The following is a 25,682-nucleotide window of genomic DNA, read 5'->3' as shown; positions in this document are numbered from 1 at the left end:
AAAAAAGTCTGTATGATAATGGATCATGACTACTCTTTGCCTGTACGTTTTGCCAGCTCAACAAAGCGCAAACGTACGGGTGAAAAAAATGACCCGAGAAGATTTTGGGACAGTAGAAGAAGCAAGAGACGTGTAAACCTTGGAGAAGCCTTTGAAAGATGGCGAAATCTTCGTGACAAGCTCGGACTGCAGAGAGATGCTGATCTCGCTTGCGTTTTAATAAACAGGTCATTTAAGTAACCATTCAGCTAACATAATAATCATATAATCATAACATGCTGTATGTTTGCATATTGCATAGCGATCTTGACCACATTGAGACGCGTTTAGCTGAATATGTAATGTTATACATTTTGTATCGGCTTTTCAAACAGGCGGATTCTCTGTTTTTGGAGACTGAAAGAGCTATTTTTTTAAAAACTGATTCAAAAGTATTTCTATCCGTATATTTGGTGACACGATGATGTCACGTGTAAAACGCAGATGGACTAGCTATTATTGGTTTTATATGTAGCTGGAGAAAGTAACGTTAGCTTCATAAGGTAATATGCCACTATCTTGGTCAATTAATATAAGGTGACCGTCACTTTTATCATATGTTAATACTAGCTACATATAATATCGATTTAATAATGATCTACTTATTCATATATCTCTGAGTTCCAAAATAAATGTTTATTAGAATGATTGATGAACGTGGGGAGCGACACAGCGCGTGTTCCAATAAACAACGTATTGCTGGTGCTGGTTCTCTCATTTACTGTTTTATGTTGGTAATGATAAACTAAATTGAAATTTATTTCCTTATTGAAGAGTTGATATACAGAATGTTCGACAATCGCGGATGCCATGTCAACATATCTATAATTTGAGTAACTCAAATTATGATGCGCGGTTAATATGTCAACATAGCCTACCAACTTATAGGTATGTTGGCATAGCGACCGCCCGCACAACATTCTAGGTGTTTCTCAATGTCAAGGATGCTTCCTTGGAAGGACGGATCCTTCAAAGTCACTTCCTTCAGAGGCTAGGTGAGGCTCCTCTTTAGCATTCGGAGAACACGTAAATGGAACAGGCTAGCAAGTGCTCGTCATTGCGTCATTACGTCAGTGAAAAGGTCCGTTGGCCATCAATAACGTTATGTGTAACGTTATTTTATATATATATATATATATATATATATATATATATATATATATATATATATATATATATATATATATATATATATATATATATATCAATACAGTAGTAATTTGTACCGGTATTTAAACGTTAAACTTTACTTATATTTACTACGGTTATAACAAATGTTTGGTAACGTAAATAAAAGCATTGTGGCAAGCAGCGAGGTGAGGGTCCGTGGAGTGATAATGAGCGGCAGCTGATCGCCGCCACACCGGTCTCGGCTCACGGCAGTGACGAGAGTATAATTGGAGGAGCGTGGAAGGACTAGGCCTGGACTTTATGTTATAGTTTGTTTATGTTTTATTATGTGTGTGCGGGCAGTCGCCCGTGAGGGGGCTATTATAAAGTTGTTGAACGTTTGCCGGTTCCCGCCTCCTTCCTTCCCATCTACAAACCCCGATACAAGCATATTTGCCCCGTTCACGCTCCAAGTCCGACTCTGGGAACGTCTGATAGCAAAGCTGCGCGCATAGGATTGTGGGTGATTTTAGAACGCAAAGTGCGCGAAGGCTACTCATATGCATCCTTTCCTGTAAATGACATATTTTTCGAACGAAGGACTTAGGTTGCGTCCGAAATCGCGTACTTCCATACTATATAGTATGCGAAAAACAGTACGCGAGCAGAGTAGTATGTCCGAATTCATAGAATTCGAAAAACAGTATGCGAAAAGTACCCGGATGGCATACTACTTCCGGCGAGATTATGAAGTGCGCATACGATGGACACTTTACTATCCCATGATGCCACGGGAGAGAGGAGCTGGCGTTATATTTGAAAATGGCGGAAAACGGAGATGCAGCTGTTTTCAAGTGTAAGTACTTTATAAACAATTTTTTGTTTATTTGTGGTTAAATTGTATTTGTTTAACATCATATAAGTAAACGACTGTCTTGTTAGAAGTTTATATGATGTAAAGTAAGGGTGTCCTTTTCCAGCCAATTCAGAAAAATTATAGTTTTATCATTATTAGTAGACTAATGTAAATCAGCTACCGATAGCACTGTTTTCACAAAACAAAGACGTTCGTTGTTTAGCAGTTTAATGAGATAATTACACAACTTCAGTAAATTAAAACGATGTATTTCTCCTTTACCAGTGTTGATATTATCAAAATGTTGTTGGTTACACAGCAAACTGCTGTTAACAAGTTTAAATTACCTCAGCTTGTCCATGTACGTTACCGTTAGCATTAATAAACTGACCATGGTTCATCACATGTTAATCTCTGTGTTGATTTTGCAGGGGCTGATGAACACCCACCCGTGTTTTAACCAAGAAGTGAGAGAAAGAAAAGATTCCTTCGGCTACTAGAAATAACGTTAATTGCTAAACAATGATGATAATAAAGAAATCAAATGATACAGTGTCTCCTTTCATTTGTTTGTAAATTCACCGTCATGCTGTTTAGCAAGTTATATTACAAAACACTTAATTCCTAGGGCTTTATAGTAGCTATATTGTCAGTGGTAAATTGCTAATATATGGCCTTGAGTATTTTTTTTAAAGCGTTCTGTATGTGTTGCTGGTTTTTGAAACGAGCTAATTGCACGTGTATCTGAAAAATATGCTGTCTTACTCTGAATATGAGTGCTGCACTATAGAGAAAAAAACACTCCAGACACCATTAAAATGTATTTGCTTTATTTTTGTGTATTTAACTTTCAAATGGATTCGTAGGATACAAAGCTTAAAATAAAATCACATAATTTTGCCGTACATAGCGTTAAACACCACCAAAAGGAAAGGTATTAAAATGTTTTTTTATTATAGTGTCATCACGAGGAAAGAAGTTTAACTTAAGCAGCTTCGGTAAGGTAACTTTCACAGGTTTCAAAAAGATCTAAAAGGACTTTGATAACTAGTAATCTCATTTATAGGGCATCACTTTAAAATAGTTCAATAACGTTAAAGTTATATGTTTCTTTTAAAGTGTGTACAAGATGAAGACTACGATCTCGGTAATTTTTGGATTTACTCTTGAAGTAAATAATTTGTAAAACATGAAGCTCAAATATGTGATATGTAACTATAATTTCAAATGTTTGGCACACAAATTCACACTCAGCCTAAGCCGTTGTGCCAGTGGTTGGTGGGTGTCGCCTCTAGGGACCACTGTAGCTCCATTAATAGAGACACGCACACACATTTGTTTCTGAGGTAATATTTAAAAGCTAAATACATTATAATACTTGCATTATTTGAGAAATTCCGCACAAGCTCTCGACGTAGGCGTGACCTGCGAGGAGCTGACCGACGCCTCCTCTGGATTGTGAGCTCGAACGATGTAAAAACGCAGATAAAAGCGAAGCAGATCTGAAAACATCGCTGGCGAATGTGTGCAGTCGGTGGAATGGGCTCTTTAAATCTCCGCGCTGTCATGACGGCGTCTATCACGTGACAATTCCATCATGGCGCATGTAGTACGTCCGACTCCATTCATACTACCCGTATTCATACTATATAGAACGTACTTTTTTAACGGTCGCGAAGTACGTTCTAATTCAAATGTAGTACCTACTCACATAGTACGCGATTTCGGACGCACCCTCAGTCCTTGGTTGAATTCCGAGGATCCTCGACATTGGAACAGTCCTTCGTCGGATGTCGATGACGTGGCATCTTTAGAATTCTGGCTTCCGAGGATCCTTCCTTGACATTGAGAAACGCCTTCTGTCTCGCACATTATCTAACGTTACTGATAAGTTTGTTAAGTAACGGTAGCTCGCTGCTATTTCATTAGATTGACATTACATAAAGTGAAAAGCCGTAACTAAACTTAACAATAATAGAGATGTAATATAACAATTACCTTGTCAGTGAACATGTTTTCTGCTGGAGATGCCAGATTCGCTGGTTGACAGTGGCAATAATGACAACAATTCCCATGAGCCCACGCACTTTCCCGACGTCATCAAAGTACGTCTGTTGTTATTATTTTGAATGAGTGACCCCTAGTGGCCAAAAGTTGCATACTGCACGTTTAAGTGATTAAAATGCTACACTTGCCCTTCGATTTCCTTAAAAAGTTCTTAATTTGTCTTCCGAAGATAAACGCATGTCAGGTGAGGGTGAGTAATTATTGACCATATTTAAATTTTTGGGTTAACTAACTCTAGAATATCTTTTCAAGGTTTAGAAAGTTTAGAATTGCTTTGGCACAGTTATGACTGCACATGGTTTTGGCCTATGGGTTCCTCAAGTGCTAACAGGGTGGCATCGTTAGCAGTGTGACGCAGCATACAAAAGCTGCAGCACCGGTTAGGATCCCGTCTGCCTTTAAAGGCTTTTTGTGGTTGCTGCGGTAACAGTCTTTTTCGGACCTTCTCTATAATTGAGTCTTGCGTTTTTGTCCCGGATTCCTCAGCCAGCACAAAGCGCTGATTATGCCAGAGTGACTTAGTCGGGAGGGGCAGGGGGCAGCACTTGAGTGAATGCCATTGCTTTCTCATGAAGCCGATTGGTTGCTCGGTCACTGTCCTGTACATACGGTTATACTTTTACGTGGTCCTTCCCTCATGTGGACCCACTCACTTACACAATAGCAGTTTAACCGAGACACACAGATTTAGCACTAACATGTTGCTTAAATTAGTAGACTCAGTTCTTCATTTGCAACCACAAATGCTTTTCTGAAGCAACGACAGTGTATTGAAGAGAGTTCTTACATATTATTGACCTTTCATTGGCCCAAATCACTATGGAAATAATTATTTTAGCATTAAGTTACATCTTGATGACCCAGAATACAACTTGCAACTCTTAACATGTTATTTGCTGCAGATATAAATCCTCTTCTGCTCTCGATTCAAACCTGCAGCCTCACCCCAGCTCAAACTAGCCCAGTACTTCTGGAAAGTTCCATCATGAGCCCCACCACTTTACCATTCCGTCGTGCTTCGGTTGACACTGTGGCCCAGGAGAATGGAGAAAGGTCACGGCCTGGGAAGTGTAATTCAATTCAGTGGTGCGCTACCCGTTCCAAATCCCGCCACAGACGTCGGCTGAACTCAGTAAAGTCATCAAGTGCAGCATTTTGTTCACTTAATTATGTTGGCTTGTCAAAGTAACATGCCAATTCATGCCAGCAACATCCTTATTTAAGCCAGCAATGTGTTAAATCATGCTAACAATGAGTCAATTCAGGCTAGCAACATGTTAAATCATGCTAGTAATTTGGTAAAAACATGTTAGCAATATGATAAATCATGCTAACAACATGTTAAAACATAAAAAAGTGAGAAATCATGTTAACAACATGCTAAATCATGATAGCAATGTGCTAACAATGTTAAATCATGCAAACAATGTGCTAAATTTGCTAGTAATGTGCTAAAAAAAAAGTTAGCGTTATGTGGTAATTCATGCTAACATGTTAAAACGTAAAAAAGTGTGTGAAATCATGCTAACAAAATGTTTAATAATGCTAGCAAAATGTGAACAGTGTTATCATGCTATCCTGTATATTTGAATAAGCTAAATCATGTTAACAATGTGCAAATCATGGTAGCAACATGTTAAAACATGCTAGCAATGTTTTAAATCATGTAATGCTAAAGCATGTTAGAATAAATGCAAACAATATACTAACCATGCCATCAATGTGTTAACAATGTGTTAAATCATGCTAGCCTGTTAAAAATGCTAGCAATTTGTTAAATTATGTTAACATAATAAACAATGTTAACAAAATGTTAAACATGCTAGCAATGTGGTAAATCATGTCAGCAAAATGTTAAAAACATGCTAATCATGCTATCAACATGCTAATTATGTTAACAATGTGTTACTAATCATGCTAGCAATGTTAAATCATTCTAGTCTGTTAGAATGCAAGCAAATTAGCTAAATCATGTTAGCAATGTGCTAGTCGTGATAACATGTTTGAAAACATGCTAAACTGTTAACGATAAGCAAACTGTTAACAACATACTATCAACATGTTAATCATGTTCACATGCTAATCATGTTAAAACGCTAACAACATGTTAAAACATGATAGCAAAATGCTAAAATCATGCTAGTAACATTTTGTGCCTTAAAGTGAGTAAAACCTTTAAACTTCAAGCTTTTCAAAGTTATTTTAAAATTTCAGACCTGGATTCGTCAAGCCAAACTTTACTTTGTCAACTTAACTCGTCTAGTTGAAGGTTTAGAGTGCAAAGACTCAGCGCATACTTTTTTCTCCAGGACACAAACAAATGTTATAAATAATTCATTAAAAACTTAAATCTGTATACAAGCACAAACTGCAGAAGTTCCATGAATTGCTGAACAGACAGTGACTTGCTCTACTTTAGATTCTGGTTTTCACCGCTTTGTGTGGTTATATAACCGTTTCCAGAAACTCTGGGCTATCGACACAAGGAGCCGCTTCCAAACGCCTCTGAGGCTAGCCTCAAAAACACAAGATTTATGGCTCCACTGTGATATTTGGGCAGAGTCAGCGCACATCTGAGGCTCTGTGCCGCTTCAATTCACCCTAATAAAAGATACAAGAGCAAAGAACCAAAAAACAAAATCAGGGCCGTTTCAGAAGCCACACCTCAGCTTTACAAAGCAACAGCCAACTCGGACTATTAGGAAAAAATGCGCTATTTAATACAGATAAACCCTAAATCAATTAGGATTTATAGATTATCAACATCTATTTTCAAATTTCAAAGCAACAGAGAACAAATAGAGAACCAAGACATTCAATAATTCAATTCTAACATAAAATTTATTCATAAAAGAACCATATAACAGAAAGTTTATAATGAAAAGCAGGGCAATAAATACAATGGGAACGTTTTTTTCTGATATTATGGCACAAAAAAACTAAGCAATAGCGGAATGTTGTCTGTCACCCAGTCAGCTAATCTTTAAAATGCTAACATTTGTAGCATGTCAAATTTCCAGGCATTTGGAATTCTACATGGAATAAAAGGCTTTCCGTCCACAGCAGTCTGTAATGCGTTGGTGCAAAGCAGGATTTCAATGGTGGATTAGCTTTAAAACTAGCGATACTGGTTTTCTCTGTGATGCAAGGCCAAAAAAACTCAAAAAGACAAAGAATCGTACTGCAAAACTAGAAAAATCTCTTTAGTTCTCCATACTTCATAAAAACACTTTAAAAATGATAAAAGATCAGTTTCACCGTTGTGCGGTCACATTAGCGAGATATCAGCAAAATTTTGCTGGTAAAAAAAGGTTGCTAGCAATGTATAAAAGCACAAAATGAGTGAAATTCCTCAATCGAGTGGATTCCTATTGGAATGACTGGATTTCACCCGCAAAATTTCACTTGAGCTACGGTAAATGTGACCGCACCTCTAGGATGGCAAATTTGAGATATCTTACCACTCACGATCATTTTACCCAAACACATGCGCTGGGAGGGGAAGGGTAACTGTGAGAAGCAAAAGGCATTGCAAAAAACTTGCTCTGTTGATATACATGGTGTTAATACTGCTTTGACTAACAGCGCAGCAGAGTTCTCTTAGTAGTCGATGCCCTGGTCGTTGTAGTGCCCTCTGTACTCATCGTGGTATTCGCCCTGGTACTCCTCCTCCTGATATTCAGCCTGATAGTCACTATCGCTGATTTCTGAGCCATTCGTGCCTGTGCCCTGGCTGCCATTGGCGTGGATCATGGGCTCCGTGGGGGTGGCGCAATACTTGGGGTCGTAAACCTGCCGTCCCAGCCCGTACACGCTCATGCCCTTCTGAGAGGCCACCTTATTGGTTCCCATTTGCAATGAGATAGTGGAGTTGTCCACTGGTTGCAGAGCTGCCTTCTGGTCATAGATGTCCCTTCTGGTGCCTGGGGCAGACATACCAGCCTAGAGAGAAAAACGTCATTTTTGACAACGTGACATTTTTGTGTGATACATTGGCTACGTTCACATGCAATCAAATAATACTTTAGTCATCGGAATGACGGCTCAATCAGATTGAAATGCCTTCATGTAAACACAAGCGCACGTCCTGAAAAGTGAAGCCAAAGCATCTTGAGAATAGTTATTATACGCAAACAGTGGGAAACTATGCATATTTGTGCAGTGTGCACGTCAAAAAATCCATCCCAGTTTGAAGCTTGTGACATATAGAAGCACACATCAACCCAATCACTTGTTTAGTGTTCGTGTAAACACTTCATTTAGATTCATCAGTTGGAATAAATTCAGTCTGATTTAAACACAAGTTGTGATATAAGTCTGTCTTTGGGTGTACCTGGCTGGCTCCTTTATTGGTGCCCATTTGCAAGCTGATGGTGGTCTGGTCGTAGGGTTTCTCTGTCTGTGTCTTGGGGTCATAAAGGTGTCTCCTGGTCCCGTAGGCGGTCATACCAGCCTGGCTTGCGCATTTGTTGGTTCCCATCTAAAACGAAAGTCAGAAAAGTGGTTCAAAAATCACCTGTGGATCATCAACCTTACTCTCTAATCAAACTTTATCTTCATGAACAACTCCCAGAAGCACATCTGCACTGATACATGTTGTTTAGCTGTTGGTTCTAGATTTGGTTGTATAATTAAAGGCTTTTAAGTTCAAACCCCTCAATGGGCGGTCCTTGATCTATCACTCTTGTGGCCTTCAGTAGCCACCTAACCGGAGGTTATTCCAGTCGCTTTGGATAAAAGCATCAGCTACATGAATAATTCGTAATGTGTCTTCCTTTCTTCCCCCGTCACAAATCAAACGAGGTAACACTGTGGTCAGGCTTCCTTTAAAAACAATCCAGAAACATTAAGGGTGTTCCAGGAGAAGTGTCTATAACCTGAAGTCCGATGACACACTGGCCAGCTTTCATTTTCTCCTCATCAAAATGTCTCTGCTGCTTGTCTGCGTATTTGACGCCAATGTCGACATTCGTTTCCATGCCTTTGGTCTTTGCCTGTTGAAAAAGCAAAAAACGTTTCATAGTTGTCAATAATATATTCATTTCTGAGTTTTACCAAATATTCAACAAAAGTTTAGCAGAATTAAAGGACTAGTAGACATACCATACTGGCCAAAGCGAGAAGTGTGGTCTGGACTTGCGTCATGTTCCCGTTTTCGAAGAGGTCGTTGGCTTCAAAGATGTCATTGGGCTTCAGCCCGTAGGCTAGGATGGCCTTGATGAAATTCCCAAGGTTCTCTAGCTGAGGGAACAATGATAACAGTAAGGGTGAGTTTCTCAGAAACATCATGTTACCTCACTTTCAGATAAAAGAGATGAATCAAAGACTGCATGAATGGGTCCATTTATTCTTATAGATTCTTCAGAGCTTGTATACTATAGGGTCCATCTGCAGTTAGGAGCTTCATGTGTCATGTTTTCTCAGCTGTCTGCACTAGTATTTGCCAATAATTTGATTTGAACACTGTATTATAAGTCACGTTGGAAGAAAAATGCTTCTCACTATTTTAAAGGCACTGATCTGGATGAAAACAAAGACCTCAAGAGTCTCTGAGACACTTACCTTATGCCAGTTTAACTGTGTATGGTTTATTTTCTTTATCGATCCAGGCTGAAGTTTGTTTATCAATCTGAAAAGAATAAAAACAGAATAATTTCAATTATTTTCTTTTCCATAGGCATCACATATTCAAAGAAGCATCTTCTATGGGCACATTAAAGGTCAAGCGTGTACATTCTAAGATGCTAGCATCATCAAATTGAATTAAGAAAATGCCGTTTTCTGCCATTTGTCAGTCATTGGTCCAATTGGTTAAGCCACTGTCATTACATCTTACTGGGATGCTCAGACAAACAATTTTTTGATAGTCCTCAGCTGATCAGACAAGTGGTCTCCCATTCTGACCAGCTGAAATTGCCTAAAACCACTCTAAAAACTGACCAACTAGGGGTGTAAGAAAATATCGATACACATGAATATCGCGATATTATGTTTGGCGATATTGTATCGATTCTCAAAAACGCTGTATCGATATTTATATATTTATTTATTTACATCCAAGATTCGTGGCTTTGTGTTCGGTTTAAACCACAGACTGTATAACACCCAACCGCTAGATGGCAGTGTTATCTCAGAACGTATAACGGACGCGGAGCCGGAGAAGCGCAGAGTAAAAGTGCTAGTGTTTACATTAGCAAACCCAGCTCTCAAGACGATAGAATTATTCCGCTCTTGCAGTATACAGAGCTGAAGTGTGGACTCATGTTGGCTTCAGCTATAAAGAAGCCACTAAGGAAATCGACAAGAATCATTTTGTTTGCAAAATAGGCCAAGTTATAATCTAATACTCGGGAAACACATTGAAACCGAGAGCTTGCTTAACATCCTGATGTCACCCGCGCTGCTGAGAAGTGTTTCGATAGAATATACTGCACGTTTTCCTCTCAGTAACAAAATAAACACACTCCAAAACTGACAGCAGTGGCAGGAGAACGAAAGATAATAGCGATGTGGATATGGATGCACCAGCTCTGCAGCTCAGTAACGTTACTTGAAACAGCACTTTCTACAATAGACTGCTTTATAGAAAACAGCTTTAGGGTCCGATCACACAGAACGCGTTTTTCAGGTTCGAAAACGCGAGGCGCACTGCACTCCCTTTTTTGGTCGGCGTTTTCTCATTCAAAAATGAGCAGTGCACTTTAATGTTTCTAGGCAACCCCCGAATCACCTGTACTGTCAGTCATATCAATGTAACGGTCAACACAACGGAAGGTCCGCCGCTTCATTCATTCGATTGGACAACAGAACATAAGCGCGATGATGTTGCATGCTTTTCCGCTCAGAGTTGACTTTTTTTCCACTTCATGCGCTCGGAGCGCTCCTTCAAAAACGCGAGGCGCCCAGGGCGCATAAGCAGCGCGCATAACGCTCTCTGCCAACCGAAATCCATTCAAAAAAGGCTTCTCGCTGCAAAAACACGTTCTGTCTGATCGGGGCTACTGTGTTAAATATAAAACAGTCATTCAGTCATGAAATGGACTGCACTTTCTGTTGTTAAATAGTCACTGCTATACTGTGAACCTTTAAAACATATACACAAAGAATCCTGCAGTCACTTTACATTTCCCTTAATTTAGATTGCACATTGCATATGATTAGTGTTATAAATGATACTGTATTAATTAAATAAAATACTTTGTCTCGTGTTTTAGGCTTATGGTTGTGTTCTTTATTCTTTTAAATTATAAAAAACAAAAACACACAAAAAGAAATATCGCAATATATTGCCTCTCTTACAATATCGCAATATATTGCAATATATTGCCTCTTTTACAATATCGCAATATATTGCAATATATCGTATCGTAACCCCTGTATCGTGATACGTATTGTATCGCCAGATTCTTGGCAATACACAGCCCTATGACCAACTGGAAGATAATCCAAGAACAGCAAACTAGCTTAGGCTGGTTTAAACAGTTTTTAGTTTTTTTGCAGGGAAACCTTGCCCTCATGGCCAGGTATGTTTATGTTTACCAACTCACTCGGATAGTATGACGCCATCCTTGAGGCCTTTCTGAAAGCTGTCTCCGATCGGCATGCCGGTCACCTCCTCGATCCAGAAGCGAAGCTCCTCCTCCTTCTGTAGGTCATATTTCTGTGCAATCTGTGAGGAGAAATAAGCCCGAAACACATCAGTCAGTCATGAGTCAAACAAAAAAAATGTGCCCTGGATGAGTCTATGGTTAGGTGTCAGCAGCATTCATGCTTATCTAAACTATTGTAATGTCAATACACTTTGCTGATCCTCGCATACAACGTGTTTGACTTCAAAACACATGACACAGGACCAAAACAGCAGTTTGAAACATTAAAAAAGTCTATTTGGCTGTTAAAAGCTGCATTAGAGCAAATGGAAAATCATCAAATGCAGCTTAATTAAATCAGACTGCCAATAAAACTATTTTCTGGCTTTGTTTGTATTTTTCCTTTAGGGATAGAAATGTTTGCCTTTAAAGCATGTGATGGAACGCCGTCATGCGATTCCGCCAGCAACAGAGCATAAAATCCCCACAAAGAGTCTCCGCATGAATCAATTCTGGCCGTTCCGCTCTTTCTCAGGACTTTTCTGACTGTAAATAGCATTGCTGACCTGCTGACATTGAATAATGTGTTTAGAATGGGCACCTATGACTAACAGAACAAACTAGATCTTTAAAAATGCCTGCATGAAATGTGAGAGTTGTTTGCCTGTGCAAAAGCATGCTATGGCATTTGCCAAGGTATTCAGAGAGTTTTTAGTGAATTGCTATAGGTTGCTAGGTAATTGCTTACTGGTCAAAAGGGTCAATCCTTGTCTCACCTATATTCTGTTCATAAAAATGGACTCAATTGCACCTTCAATGGATGTTTAGTTTGTTTGTCGTCCAGCAGGCGATAAAATAAGTCTTAGGGTGTTTTCACACCTGAAAGTCCGCACCAAGGTCCGAACCAAAGTTTGTGTTTGGACATTTGGTTCTTTTTGGTTCGCTTTCACATTGCAGTTATGTTAGCGCACCAAATAACTTTACATGACGCACTGGCGTCCTGTCGTCATCATCTATGTGGGCTGCATCTTAACATTGATTGGTTTGTTAGCGGACGTGCGTCTGACGTCAGTGTGTTGTCAATTCAGCGGCTAACTTTGACAAGAATGAATGAACAGACGCATCGTTGCCAATACTGTTAATATTATGGCATTACTATCTGCAGCACCAACTATACTCGAGGCAAATTCACCAAATCAACGTCCTCGTTGTGCGAACATTTTATCGGCGCCGACAGGAAAGGAGGAGCTCCTAGAAGATAGGCTTTTTAGCCAAACAATGTATTTTATTTTATAGTTATGTTTAAATATTATAATGTTATTTTTAAATTTCATCTATATTGATTATGAAACGTGCACAGATGTGCAATATATGTCAAAGACATCGAGTCAGAAATAATTTTGACCACTTAAGATTTGTTTTGTGGAAAGCTTTATTTTGTATCTTAATTTTAATTAATGTTTCATCGTTTGCCTGAATTTAATAAATAAGCTTAAATAAATAATATAGCAGACATCCCGTGACGGAGTGATCATTTGCGTTGCACATGAACTGGAGCGGTCTCATAAATAAACCGAAACTCATATAGTCAAGCAGAGCACGCTGTTCACGCGAGCTGACATGAGTACACAAGCGGTTCTGTTTAAAATGCTGCGCGATCACTGCTGCTCACGTGTGCTGTGAGTTTAATCTGTGTTTTTTCACTAATCCTACACCAGAACTTCCTGTAAATGGTCTGAAAGTCCGAACTATACAGAAAATGCTTTCACACAAGAAACGAACCGAACCTTTGTTCTGTTTGGTCCGGACCGAGACTACCTCTTTTCGTCGGACCAAATTTCGTCTGTTTGGTCCAGACCATGGTCCGGGGTAGGTTTCACACCTGTAATTTTTGTTCGTACCAAACTGAAAAGTCCGAAAATCCGGACCAAACAAGGTAGGTGTGAAAGCACCCTTAGAAAAGTAATAGTACACCTCTAGTTAACAAGCTGCATGATTTGAGGCATCAAAGTTTAATAGTAGGGTTTAGTAAGTGGTTTATTCAAATAGCTAACCCCATTTGAGTGTAAAACCAAAGCAAAGCACCAAAGCACTTCTAATAAGATCCTCAAAGTATGTTTTTCTTCTTCATGAGTGCTAAACACTACTTCAGCTTACAGTACAAACCTTCAAAAACAGTTTACATGATTTTTTAAAATCTGTTAACATTTAAAGGGGCATTTAATACTTCAGTTTCAATACTTACGGCAAGATTAAACCCATTTAAAGCAGCTATTAATATAAGTTCCAGGAAATGGCTTTTATCACAGAGGCTCCATTTCAAGTTCAGTGTTCAGGGTCAGACTGTACAAAGACAAAGCTAAATGTGGCCATCAAGATTGATCATGAGAGAGAGGAACAAAGAGACATAAGGTACAGGGAAAAAGGGTGGAGACGATATTCTTAGCGGTAGGCGTTGGACGGAGGCTGCTGGAGATGTCTCATTATACAGCCAAAACATGATAAGAGCTTTCCTCAAGTCCTTCAAGAAGTAGTCTGCTATCTCAAACCTTATTTCCAGCACAAACAAAGTCCTAACCCTTCAGATTTTATACAGAAACTTACTTAGTCACCCGATTTCACAGTCATAGCTTAAGCCTAGTCTTAGACTACGATGTATGTTTGAGCTTCCATTGTTTTTTCTCAAGAAAGATGCACACCTGTAATGTTTTTATTTTTCTAAGGCACATTTATAAAAGCTACTTAAATAAACTAAGACCTAATCCTGACTTAATTTGAACCCTGTCTGTGAAACCACGCCTTAGTTTTGTTTAGCTATTGTTTTAAGTTCTATGCTAACTGCAACACCTTCCTTTCCTTCTCAGAAGCGGAGTGAAAAATGTAAATATGCAATATAACGTTTCCAACACACTGCATACAAATATTCTGTATACACCAACTTAAAGGATTTTTAGGAATACTATACTAAGACTATGTTTGACCCCCTTTCACCTTCAGAACTGCCTTAATTCTGCGTGGCATTGATTCAACAAGGTGCTGAAAGCATTCTTTAGAAATGTTGGCCCATATTGATAGGATAGCATCTTGCAGTTGATGGAGATTTGTGGGATGCACATCCAGGGCACGAAGCTCCTGTTCCACCACATCCCAAAGATGCTCTATTGGGTTGAGATCTGGTGACTGTGGAGGCCATTTTAGTACAGTGAACTCATTGTCATGTTCAAGAAACCAATCTTAAATGCTTCAAGCTTTGTGACATGGTGCATTATCATGCTGGAAGTAGCCATCAGAGGATGGGTACATGGTGGTCATAAAGGGATAGACATGGTCAGAAACAATGCTCAGGTAGGCCGTGACATTTAAACAATGCCGAATTGGCACTAAGGGGCCTAAAGTGTGCCTCGAAAACATCCCCCACACCATTACACCACCACCAGCAGCCTGCACAGTGGTAACAAGGCATGATGGATCTATGTTCTCATTCTGTTTATGCCAAATTCAGACTCTACCATCTGAAAGTCTCAACAGAAATCAAGACTCATCAGACCAGGCAACATTTTTGCAGTCTTCAACTGTCCAATTTTGGTGAACTTGTGCAAATTGTAGCCTCTTTTTCCTATTTGTAGTGGAGATGAGTGGTACCTGGTGGGGTCTTCTGCTGTTGTAGCCCATCCGCCTCAAGGTTGTGCGAGTTGTGGCTTCACAAATGCTTTGCTGCATACCTCGGTTGTAACGAGTGGTTATTTCAGTCAAAGTTGCTCTTCTATCAGCTTGAATCAGTCGGCCCATTCTCCTCTGACCTCTAGCATCAACAAGGCATTTTTCGCCCGAAGGACTGCCGCGTACTGGATGTTTTTCCCTTTTTACACCATTCTTTGTAAACCCTAGAAATGGTTGTGCGTTAAAATCCCAATAGCAGATTGTGAAATACTCAGACCGGCCCGTCTGACACCAACAACCATGCCACGCTCAAATCTTAAAAGCTTAAATCACCTTTCTTTCCCATTCTGACATTCAGTTTGGAGTTCAGGAGATTGTCTTGACCAGGACCACACCCCTAAATGCATTGAAGCAACTGCCATGTGATTGGTTGATTAGATAATTGCATTAATGACAAAATGAACAGGTGTTCTTAATAATCCTTTAGGAGTGTATTTGCTTAATTTACAACTTGATTCAAAAGTTTGTTTTTAAAACTTTATCCTCACTGATAATACAATTATTTAAAATAAGTTGTATATGTGTATACATTTTAAAATGTAATTGATCAAAGCTGAATTTTGAACGCCATTACTCCAGTCTTCAGTGTCACATGATCCTTCAGGAATGATTCTAATATGATGAATTGCTGCTCAAAAAATAGTTCTTCTTTTTCTTCTTCTTCTTCTTCTTATTATTAATATTATTAGTATTATTAGGGATGCATCAAAATGAAAATTGTGAGACAAAAAACATTCTGAATGGACTTGGCTGAAAAGTATTAAAATAAATAAACAAAAAAACGATCGGTTTGTATAATTGTATTAATATTAAGACTTTTTACTTAAATTCTATATTTTTAATGATACTGAATTACAAGAAAAAAAGTAACACTATAATTGGACAGAAAAATATATTAATATTAAATCTCAATATATTACTCTTTATTTAGTTCTATGCAACGTAATCAGATTTTAAATAATGTTCAAAAAATAAAATAATGTATGTCCTACAAAGAAATACAAATGACAAATAGAATATTTATTTGTAATATATATATATATATATATATATATATATATATATATATATATATATATATATATATATAAAGTATAAGTATGTATAAGTATTTATTTCCTTCAAAAATCTAAAGTAGTAAATAAAATGTATACAAGTGCTATTCAATTAACAATCTTTCTTAAGAGTCAAATTAGTATGTAAAAATAGCTCCTTAGTGAAACAATTTCACAGCTTAAGTGGTACTATGGTAATAATAGTACCATGAACATACTATGGTATTACACCATTTAAATTACTGGCATTTGAATAATACTACATTTATGAAAGAGGTCCCAAGTCAACAATGTTTCAAAATGTGATTTCAATATGATACAATAATGCTTCAGGTCTCTCACTGTGTGCCAACAACTGTCTCATCTGTGCCTATTTTTATTTCTCCCCTGAGGGATTTTAAGATATAGCCAGGGGCCCATAAACTTCCATAGAAGGTCTCTGAGCAAGCTAAGATCAATCAGACATCCTCCCACACTAAAGCCCAGCAGTCTGAATGTGAGACCAATCGGAAAAAATGGTGTGTGGGGTGTTGTGGCAATTCCCTTGTGCAATTTGAGGTCAGCCGAGATGACTTTCCTCCTATAATGAGAGACAAAAAGCTAAACCGTACACAGTCTCTCATCTTTGAAGAACTGCAGAACTTTTGGTATGCTTCAAATAGTTCAAAAGAGCACTGGATGATTTCAGATGTAGTGGGAGACAAAGAATGTTATATCTCTGATATAATGAGCCATTGACTGGGGTGATTTATACTGGACATGAATCGGAAAATCAAAACTGACAAAAGGAGAGGAAAGAACAGAAGAGCTCCACAGAGAGACTGGGGAAAGATTGGAGAACCATGTGCCTGTCTTGTCCTTCCTTCCAGTCCACTGGGAAACCAGCCAGTGGTAGGGGAAAAAAAGGAGAGAGAAAATGTGGAAAAGTGACCCTTGATGGAGATGTTGGAGGCATTTGCAGAAGAAGAACATTCTGGAAGGTTGTGGGCTGATCCCGCTGGAGTCCGACCTCTAGCTCTCCTTCCCCACTCATAATTCTGAGAGCTTACTGATGACAGCACAAAAACCGAGCAAACATCTGACTAAAAAAAGGTCAGGGAGTGAGAGAGCTCTCAATGTGACACGATCAATTCGACAAACAGTCCCTCAGAGATCGATAGAACAGTGATGGCAACAGAAGGGGGAGGGGTGACCTTTTCACCTTGTGTTTTAGGCTAAAAACACATACAAACACAGAAATATAGTTTAACAACAAGAGAAACACATCTACAAGTATCTACCAAAATCCTCTTTGATGAAAAACAAGCACAGCTTCTATTATCCAAGTCAGTTTACAGAATGGTTAAGAATTCTGCAAACTTTACTTTGCAAAAACAAACTCGTCAAACAAAAGAACACACTCACTTTAACCTTCTTCGCTGGCTAAATATTGAGTATTGCTCTGAAATCAATCATACATGCCTACTTAAATCACACGTGAGCAACGAGCCAGTATTAGGCAATATTTAACCATGCGCTCTGGAAAATAGCCAGCAGAACAGACAACATGTGATTTGCCCTTCTATACCTGTGAATTCAACTTGTTTTTCACATTTGCACAAAAGGACTGTGTAAATCCCAAAATGCCAGACAACACACGGACTATGCGATTGATAAGGTGTTCGAGTGGTTAATTGCTAAAGCGTTCTGATTGGTTTCTAAGGCATTGCTAGGATGTTGATATGTGATTGCTAAGGTGTTCGAGTGGATGCTAGGTAATTTCTAGGGCGTTCTGATTGGTTTTCAAGACACTGCTAAGGTGCTGACATGTGATTAATAGAGTCGAGTGCAGAGCTGCGATTTTCATATCTCAAATAATCGCTATTTCCATTCAAATAATCACCTAAGCAATGGGATACGTTTTACTGATGAATCGCGCCGCTTTACTAGAGTGTGTGGATTGCAAGCAGCAACCTCCCCCAGTTTCTGTTGAAGCCAGTACGGAAAGTAACCTGCACTGCAATTCTTCGGCTCAAGAAGGCTCCAGAAGGGAGCAGAATCTCATTAAGCCCCATGTTAAAATGCTTACAGCAGAAAAAAACGTGTTTACAGTCTGGTACAAATTGTGGTTTTGCTCTATACGGCTAATTTTGCCCTTCATGACAACTGTGAGGGGAGTGATTTTTTTAATAACTGATTCATTTACGTTACATAAAGCCTTAAAGTTCTGCATAATTAAGGGCGTGGTCACTGAGTGACAGCTGGATAGCCATTTATCCGCTTTCTGTTAGTCATTGCGTCACCTAAGCTCCGCCCACATCCCGCCTCTTACCCCATTTTCTGGCAACGGCTAGCTCATCTCTACTTTATGCTTCAAACCTGCTCTTCGGAATCCTATGGGTGACGTCACGGACACTACGTCCATATTTTTTTTACAGTCTATGGTGGATTGTTAGGTGGTTGCCTGGGTGTTCTCAGGTGGTTGTTTATGTCCAATTGCATAGAAGACGTGATCCATGAGATGAGTTAACCACCAAGCAGTAATAATAATGGCGCTCGACTTAATCCTCATCACATGAGACAATAGCTATGTTTTCGTCCAAAGTTGCTAATTTAATTTTGTAATATCGCATAAAACATTTGCCAATAAAGCAGCATTTCCATCCAATGAGTTGAAGAGAAAATCGTCACTTCCTGATAAACTGGAGATAAATATAACTAAGAAAACTATGAGAAGTCACTTTATAGAAAAATGCAGTGCAGACGAAACGCAGTAAATGCATTTCAGAGGAAGATGCTGATGTTTGGGATTGCTGTCGTGTAAGACTGGAAGGTATTTATACTGAACCACTTAGATGACAGGCTTTGTTCAGGCATTTCAGAATGACCAAAACAGCATTTCAGATGCTGTGCAAAAAGATCTGGTTGGTCCAGTTATGTCATACTGCATCGAGCAAAGTCGCATGATTTTTTGGATGCGCATCGAGGAATTTATTCGGTAAAATGTTACCATTGTAGTTTATGCGCATGTTTTCTTAAAATTGTTGACTCAAATGAGTGCATGGGTCAAATACATGACATGCATATTTGTGTCCAAGTGCATTATTTCCTTTTAAAATAATTTAATAAATTCATGACACCTTGTTATTTCGTAAAATATGTATTTAAATGTAATTTAAAAAAAAGAATTCACACTACATGGGTTTTATAGAGTTTAAAGAGTTAAACTTTATTTGTCAATTACTTAGAATTTATGCACATCTTGGCGTTTCCATCCAGCATTTTTTTATGTGATATCACAAAATGCGCATAAAAATAAGTGGATGGAAGCAGAGACAGAATGACACAAAAACCACAAAGCTGTTAAAAGATTTAGTTCACAGAGAACTTTTGTCTAAAAGGCTTTCAAACCATGAATAAACGGTGATAAACTTAGATTTTTCCTTTCAATGTTTACACTGTTATAAGATCCTGCTGAACAATACACGCTAAACAATAGCCTCAGGAAAACACACTTTCCTGTTCTTCCTAAAATGGCAACACAGGGTTAAATCACCACTTTGCAGAGCCTCAATCCTAGAAAATATTGCTGATCAGCACATTGCGGGGAATGTAATGGCCCCACACTGGGCCGGCTGCCCATCAGCAGTCACAGTATGGCGGTAAAAGTGTTTTTACGCCGAGGATCAAGATGGAATGTGGCATTAGCGAGCGACGGATCAAAGCCGTCAAGTTAACCTAGTCTGGGTTTACCCAAGAACCACCGTGACATGACCGACACAAGACATGCACGCTAAGATCGATGCAGAACGAGATGAACGTGAGAGCCAAGAATAATAGGACTTTATTGCAGTCTGAAAAAGTTTTCCCAGGCCTTGAGAGAATAAAGGTGTCTGTTGAACCGCATCCAAACACTTCAGGGGGAATTCCTGCATATTTAATGTCCCAACAATGGAAAAGTCTTGGAAACAACACATGTTCACATATGGAAGACAATGTATTTAACTACGACAATCAAAAGCACTTTTATAGATTCATTGCCAATGAAAAAAGCTCTTCCATCTACTGCTTGGGGGAAAACAACAACTGATATGATTAATATAAATGTAACACGTATGGTCACGATTAAAATAGGTTGTTAATTGACATCTCTTCCATGTGTAAAAATAAACCAGCCAGAACAATCTCTTCACTGTGCTGAATTTAAACAGAGGATGATGCTTTGGCAACAAGCCCGTAATGAACGACCCCTTGTGTCTGCTGTTACATAACCAGAGTGTCATTAATTTGATTGGTAAAACATCCCTTCGTATTATGTCATTAGTGGGTTATATTAAAGAAATAATTCTATTTGACAAGGTGGCGTGATTCGCTGACATTTACAGGCTGATGTACTGGGAAACTATAACATTTCTAGTGAGCTTTGACTTCCCACATTTCCAAGGTTCAGCTTGCAGGAAAACAAAGGCAAAAAACAGTTCTCGGCTTTCAGCAGAGCAAGAGTGCTGATGAAACTCAAGGAACGAGACAAACAAGTCCTCGGAAAGCACATGACCTATAAAAGGCTTGAAACAAACACGGTTAAGAACGTTCTCGTAGTTCCAGGTTAATACTGATTGAAAGACAGGTATTCATCATAATATACATGAATAGCATAAAAATGTTTCGAAAGTGCATGATTTCTCGGGTCATGAATAGCATAAATATGTATCAAAAGTGCATCATTTCTCGGATCATTAAAATCTGCCAATCAGGTTTAGTTGTGTATGTATATATAGCAAGACAAAGGACATATATCATGAAGTCCTGCAGAATAACACTGCATGCATTCCTCATGTAATATAAGGCGGAGCTAGAGCTACAATTTTTTTTCTCAAAAGGAAAAACCAAACACTACATGTAAACCCTGCTATATTAATACTTTAATACAGCAAGGATGCATTAACCCCTTAACTGTCATCCCCCTTTTTGAGCAGAGATGTGAAAATGCACTATCCAAACTTAAATGTTTGTAATTCAAGAAAGCTTTGGAAAAATGAAAGCATGATCGTTATGGAAGTTTAAATCTACTGTAATCAAATGTACTAGATTAAATATTTTTTAGTTAATCTAAAATATATACAATAGGATTTTACTACAACATTACTATAAAATCAAAGCCATATATCTAAACAAGTTGAGTTCCAAATTTGAAGTTGATATCACAAAAATGGAAGTTCCTATGACATTGTTTAGGCGCTGTATCAAAAATAGCCACCGGGCGTCACCCACATTCCATTGAAAAAAAAATGGAAGCGTTCTCCTGTAACAAAATTATAGCCTAGAAATAGTATATAGCCTCGAGTATCGCCTAGCAACTCTCAATACAGTTCTGAGCTGTAAAAACCAAACTCTGGTCAGGCCAATCACATCGTGCATAGAGTCAGTGGGCGGGGCTTAACAATGATGGCCGAGTTGCGCTTGCGTGCTTCTAGTAAACACAGAAGCTGGCGAACGGCGGTCTTTCAAATCAGCTTTGACCGCGACTCTGGAAGACTTGGAGTTAAGCTTTTCTCTGAGAAAAGAACAAAGAACGGCACTGAAGTCATTCTTAAAAAGGGAAGATGTGTTCAGAGTTTTGCCGACCAAATACGGCAAAAGTTTAATCTGTCAACTAGCTCTGCTTCACCTTTGTTGCTCTGGTTGGTTGTAGTGCTATCCTATCGCGTGCAGAGGGAGTTTGATACCTAAAATGTGATCTGAAAAAAGGCAATAATAAAAAATTAAAAAAGATCACCAAATGTATTTGTCTCATGGGGATGAAAGACAACAATTCCCAGAATGCTTCGCTGCCCTGTGAGGCCATTCCCAAAGCCACCGCTACTGAAGACTACACTTAAAAACTGAAAGTGTCTGTTCAATATATTGTGATTTAGCCGCTGAGGAAGTGTCAGCACAAACGCAGGAGTCAGATTACACACATCGTGACGAGCTGAATGAGCTCTCGTGATGAGAGCTGAGGTAAACGTGTCCACGCTCGCGGCAGTAGTTCTCAGCACGTGTTCAGTCTGGCGCGTTTTCAGTTCATGCCTTTGGAAGATTAACTTTCATAGGAATTAACGTGAGAAAAAAATACTCAGTTTGCTCCGCCGGCCGCACTGTTTCCATGAATGCATGAGCTGAGCTGTGAGTGCGACCCCATCCCCCATGTGGGAGTTGAAAACATGCGGAAATAGCTCCCTCTGCTGGCTGTAGTCTTTAGCCTCTGGCCAAACAATTTTACCGTTGACGCAAATCGACGATTTTTGCGTTACCGGAGTAATTTTTCTAGAAATAAAATGCATAAATCTCTCGTCTCAGGGGATTATGAGAGGGAGGAGCATGATCATTTGAATATACTCCAGGGTTTCTACTGATAGAAAGCCATATGCTAATCGCTGAAGTAACCTTTTAAGCAGCAAATCGACATATTAGATTTCTAATATTAGAATGATTTCATGATCATGTGACACTGAAGACTGGCATAATGATGCTGAAAATTCAGCTTTACATCACAGAAAGAGTTATTTTAAATTGTAATAAATGTTACAATTTTTTGATCAGCCCTGATGAAAAAAAAAAAAGTACTAACCTCAAACTTTTGTATATGTGCTCAAAAAGTGAAATGCATGCCATTTTGTTATTAAAATATATATGGATTTACAAAATGCTGAATTAACTTTAAATCACTGATAAATGCCTGAAGAGTCAGCAAGCCTGAAGAGTAAATTTTATTTGTATTATACAAGAAAAAGCACTCGCCAAGATGAACAGTTCTTTAATGCAATAAACCTCAAAACTTCAACAAAAAAAAATGACCAAGAATGCAAAAAAAGCAAAGGATACTTTTCCTCTAGCCTTTCATTGTCCAAACAAGTCAAATGGAAAATAAGTCATGAATTAAGAAAGGAAATGGTGTAATGGAACTTCTTTCCACTAGAAAGTCAGGTGGATCAATGTTGCGATTTTAGCCACATGCTTTTCATTTCACACATAAAGGCCTTCAAAAAATGTAATTCGGTCATCACTTACTCATTACTTTACGTACGTCTTTCCAAACCTGTATGACATTCTTTCAGCTGAGGCACACAACACGTGAATTTGAGCAACATCCTGACCACTCTTTTCATTGACCGTGAAATTGCATGAGGACTGGAGCACCAAAAATTGCAAGAAAGCATTGCCAAAGTATCATGTCCTGTCTTCTAAAGCTATGATTGACACCTTCATAAAAGTTCATTAGACAATCACTGAATGAATAATTTTTTATAGATGGATCTTTTCAATCAATCAGTTCAACAAAACCATTTGGGATTTGATTCTTGAGTTCAACTCACTACTCGTAACAGTTTAGAGCTCACTGAAGAGAAAATTATCAGCGAATAATGACTTAAACATTTGTTCGTTTTTCACACAAAGCTATTGTATAGTTTCAGAAGACCAGAAAGTTATATGGACTATTTTAACAGTGTTTTTGCATTCTTTCTGAAACTGGAAAGCTCAGGCTTCATTGCAATTCTCTCTGTGTTGATAAAAGTTCATAAGGGTTTGAAACAACATGAAAAGGCGAGTAAATAATGAAAGAATTTTAACTTCCGGCTGAAATATTTCTTGTGAAGCATCTGGCTAAAAAGATAACAATGTTTCTTTGAGCTAAATAGGTCATTACCACAATATACACTTTGACAGTTCAAAGCCGAAGTCTTCTGAATGAAACAGGATTATACACATCACAGCTGTTCCGGCACTGTCGTCACATTTTAGGAATGCTTCAAATTCCGAGATGAAATCCTTACTTCCGAAGAGGTTGGATGAAAGACAGACGGAAACAGGATTGTTCACTTCAGAGGTGAAATATTAAATTCTCTACCAAAGCGCATTTACTTTGATTTACCTGTTGAAGCGGAGAACTAAGATTACCTCAAGCTCTTCATCACTGATGATGTCATGCTTGAGAAATTTTAACGGGGGTCATTCTTCATGCTGATTCACTGGATTTACTGTCTTTACGCATAAAACATCCTGTCTGATCAATTTGAGGGATGATATATCAATCACTAAGAAACAACAGATTAGACTTGCTCCATTATGTTTTCCCCAAATTACTCAGCTCCTTTTGATGAGTGTTTTTACAACAATATATCTAGAATCATCTAGTAATCTTTATATAAAAATCTAAAACATGATCACCCCTGACCAGCTCATCTCTGAGTTGTGGACAATCTAAGATCAACTTGATGAGTATATGTGACCCTGAAGTTGCACAGTAGGTCATTTGTGGCAAAAGCCAACAATACATTGTATGGGTGAAAATTATCCACTTTTCTTTATGCCTAAAATCATTAGGACAGATCATGCTCCATGAAGATACTTTGTAAATGTCCTACCGTAAACATGAAAAATGTATTATTAGTACCAGTAGTAATATGTGCTGCTAAGGAGTGTATCTGGACAACTTTAAAAGAAGATTTTCTCAATATTTAGTTATTTTCTGCCCCATCAGATTCCAGATTTTCAAATAGTTGTATCTCAGACAAATATTGTCCTATCCTACCAAACCATACGTCAATGGATATTTGTTTTCAATTTCAAAAAGTTTTGTGGTCAAGGATCACATATCTCTGTATTTTTAGGGATGCTAACTTTGCACATTTTCCATTTTATCCAATTAATTGAATACTAAGCACAATATATAATCTAAAACATAATTTAAATAAAACAGTATTAGTATTATACATTTTATTGTAATTATTAATGTGCTTTTTCGTTCAAATTCAGTTGGATTCAATCCCTGCACTAATCTCTTCCTAATAATACATAGGAAAAACTAAAATATACAGTTTAAACTAAACTCTATCGAAACCAAACTAACGTACATGCACAGTAAACTACTTTTAAAAGTACATCAATTTCCCTGTAATACATACCGCATCTGATAAACTTAACCACACATGCCAAAAATGTATGATTACATGGGCTAAATTAATATTAAAATAAAGAAAAGGTTCAGTTTACCTTGTTTTTAACCTCCGCAGATAATCCGTAGGCTGGTCCCTTGTTAAACTGGGTCATGATTCACTTTTTGAGTTTTCTCCTAAAGTCAATAAACTGACCAACAGAGAACGAGTGAAGTAAAGTCCTAAAGCTGCAGTAAAATCACAGTACAGATGATCCGGTGCTCCGTGTGAATGAATAATCCGCGCGCACAGTGAGAGTTTACACAACAGACGCTCTCTCGCGCAAAAACTT

The 25,682-nt window shown here is 38.3% G+C and overlaps 1 protein-coding gene across 1 annotated transcript; it reads right to left on the bottom strand.

Annotated features, from left to right (window-relative positions):
* Positions 1-6,894: 6,894 nt before the first annotated feature.
* On the bottom strand, positions 6,895-25,682 carry cnn3a (calponin 3, acidic a). Its single transcript, XM_067435146.1, has 7 exons — positions 25,449-25,682; positions 11,620-11,741; positions 9,635-9,701; positions 9,176-9,313; positions 8,950-9,066; positions 8,406-8,552; positions 6,895-8,014 (listed from the first exon to the last, which is right to left on the bottom strand). The coding sequence occupies exons 1-7, from the start codon at positions 25,503-25,505 to the stop codon at positions 7,673-7,675; spliced, it is 990 nt and encodes a 329-aa protein (XP_067291247.1). The 5' UTR covers positions 25,506-25,682; the 3' UTR covers positions 6,895-7,672.

This window comes from Pseudorasbora parva, chromosome 24 (assembly GCF_024679245.1).
Source record: "Pseudorasbora parva isolate DD20220531a chromosome 24, ASM2467924v1, whole genome shotgun sequence".
NCBI lineage: Eukaryota > Metazoa > Chordata > Actinopteri > Cypriniformes > Gobionidae > Pseudorasbora > Pseudorasbora parva.
Note: the sequence above shows the minus strand (reverse complement) of the source record. Positions and strands in the feature narration are given on the sequence as shown.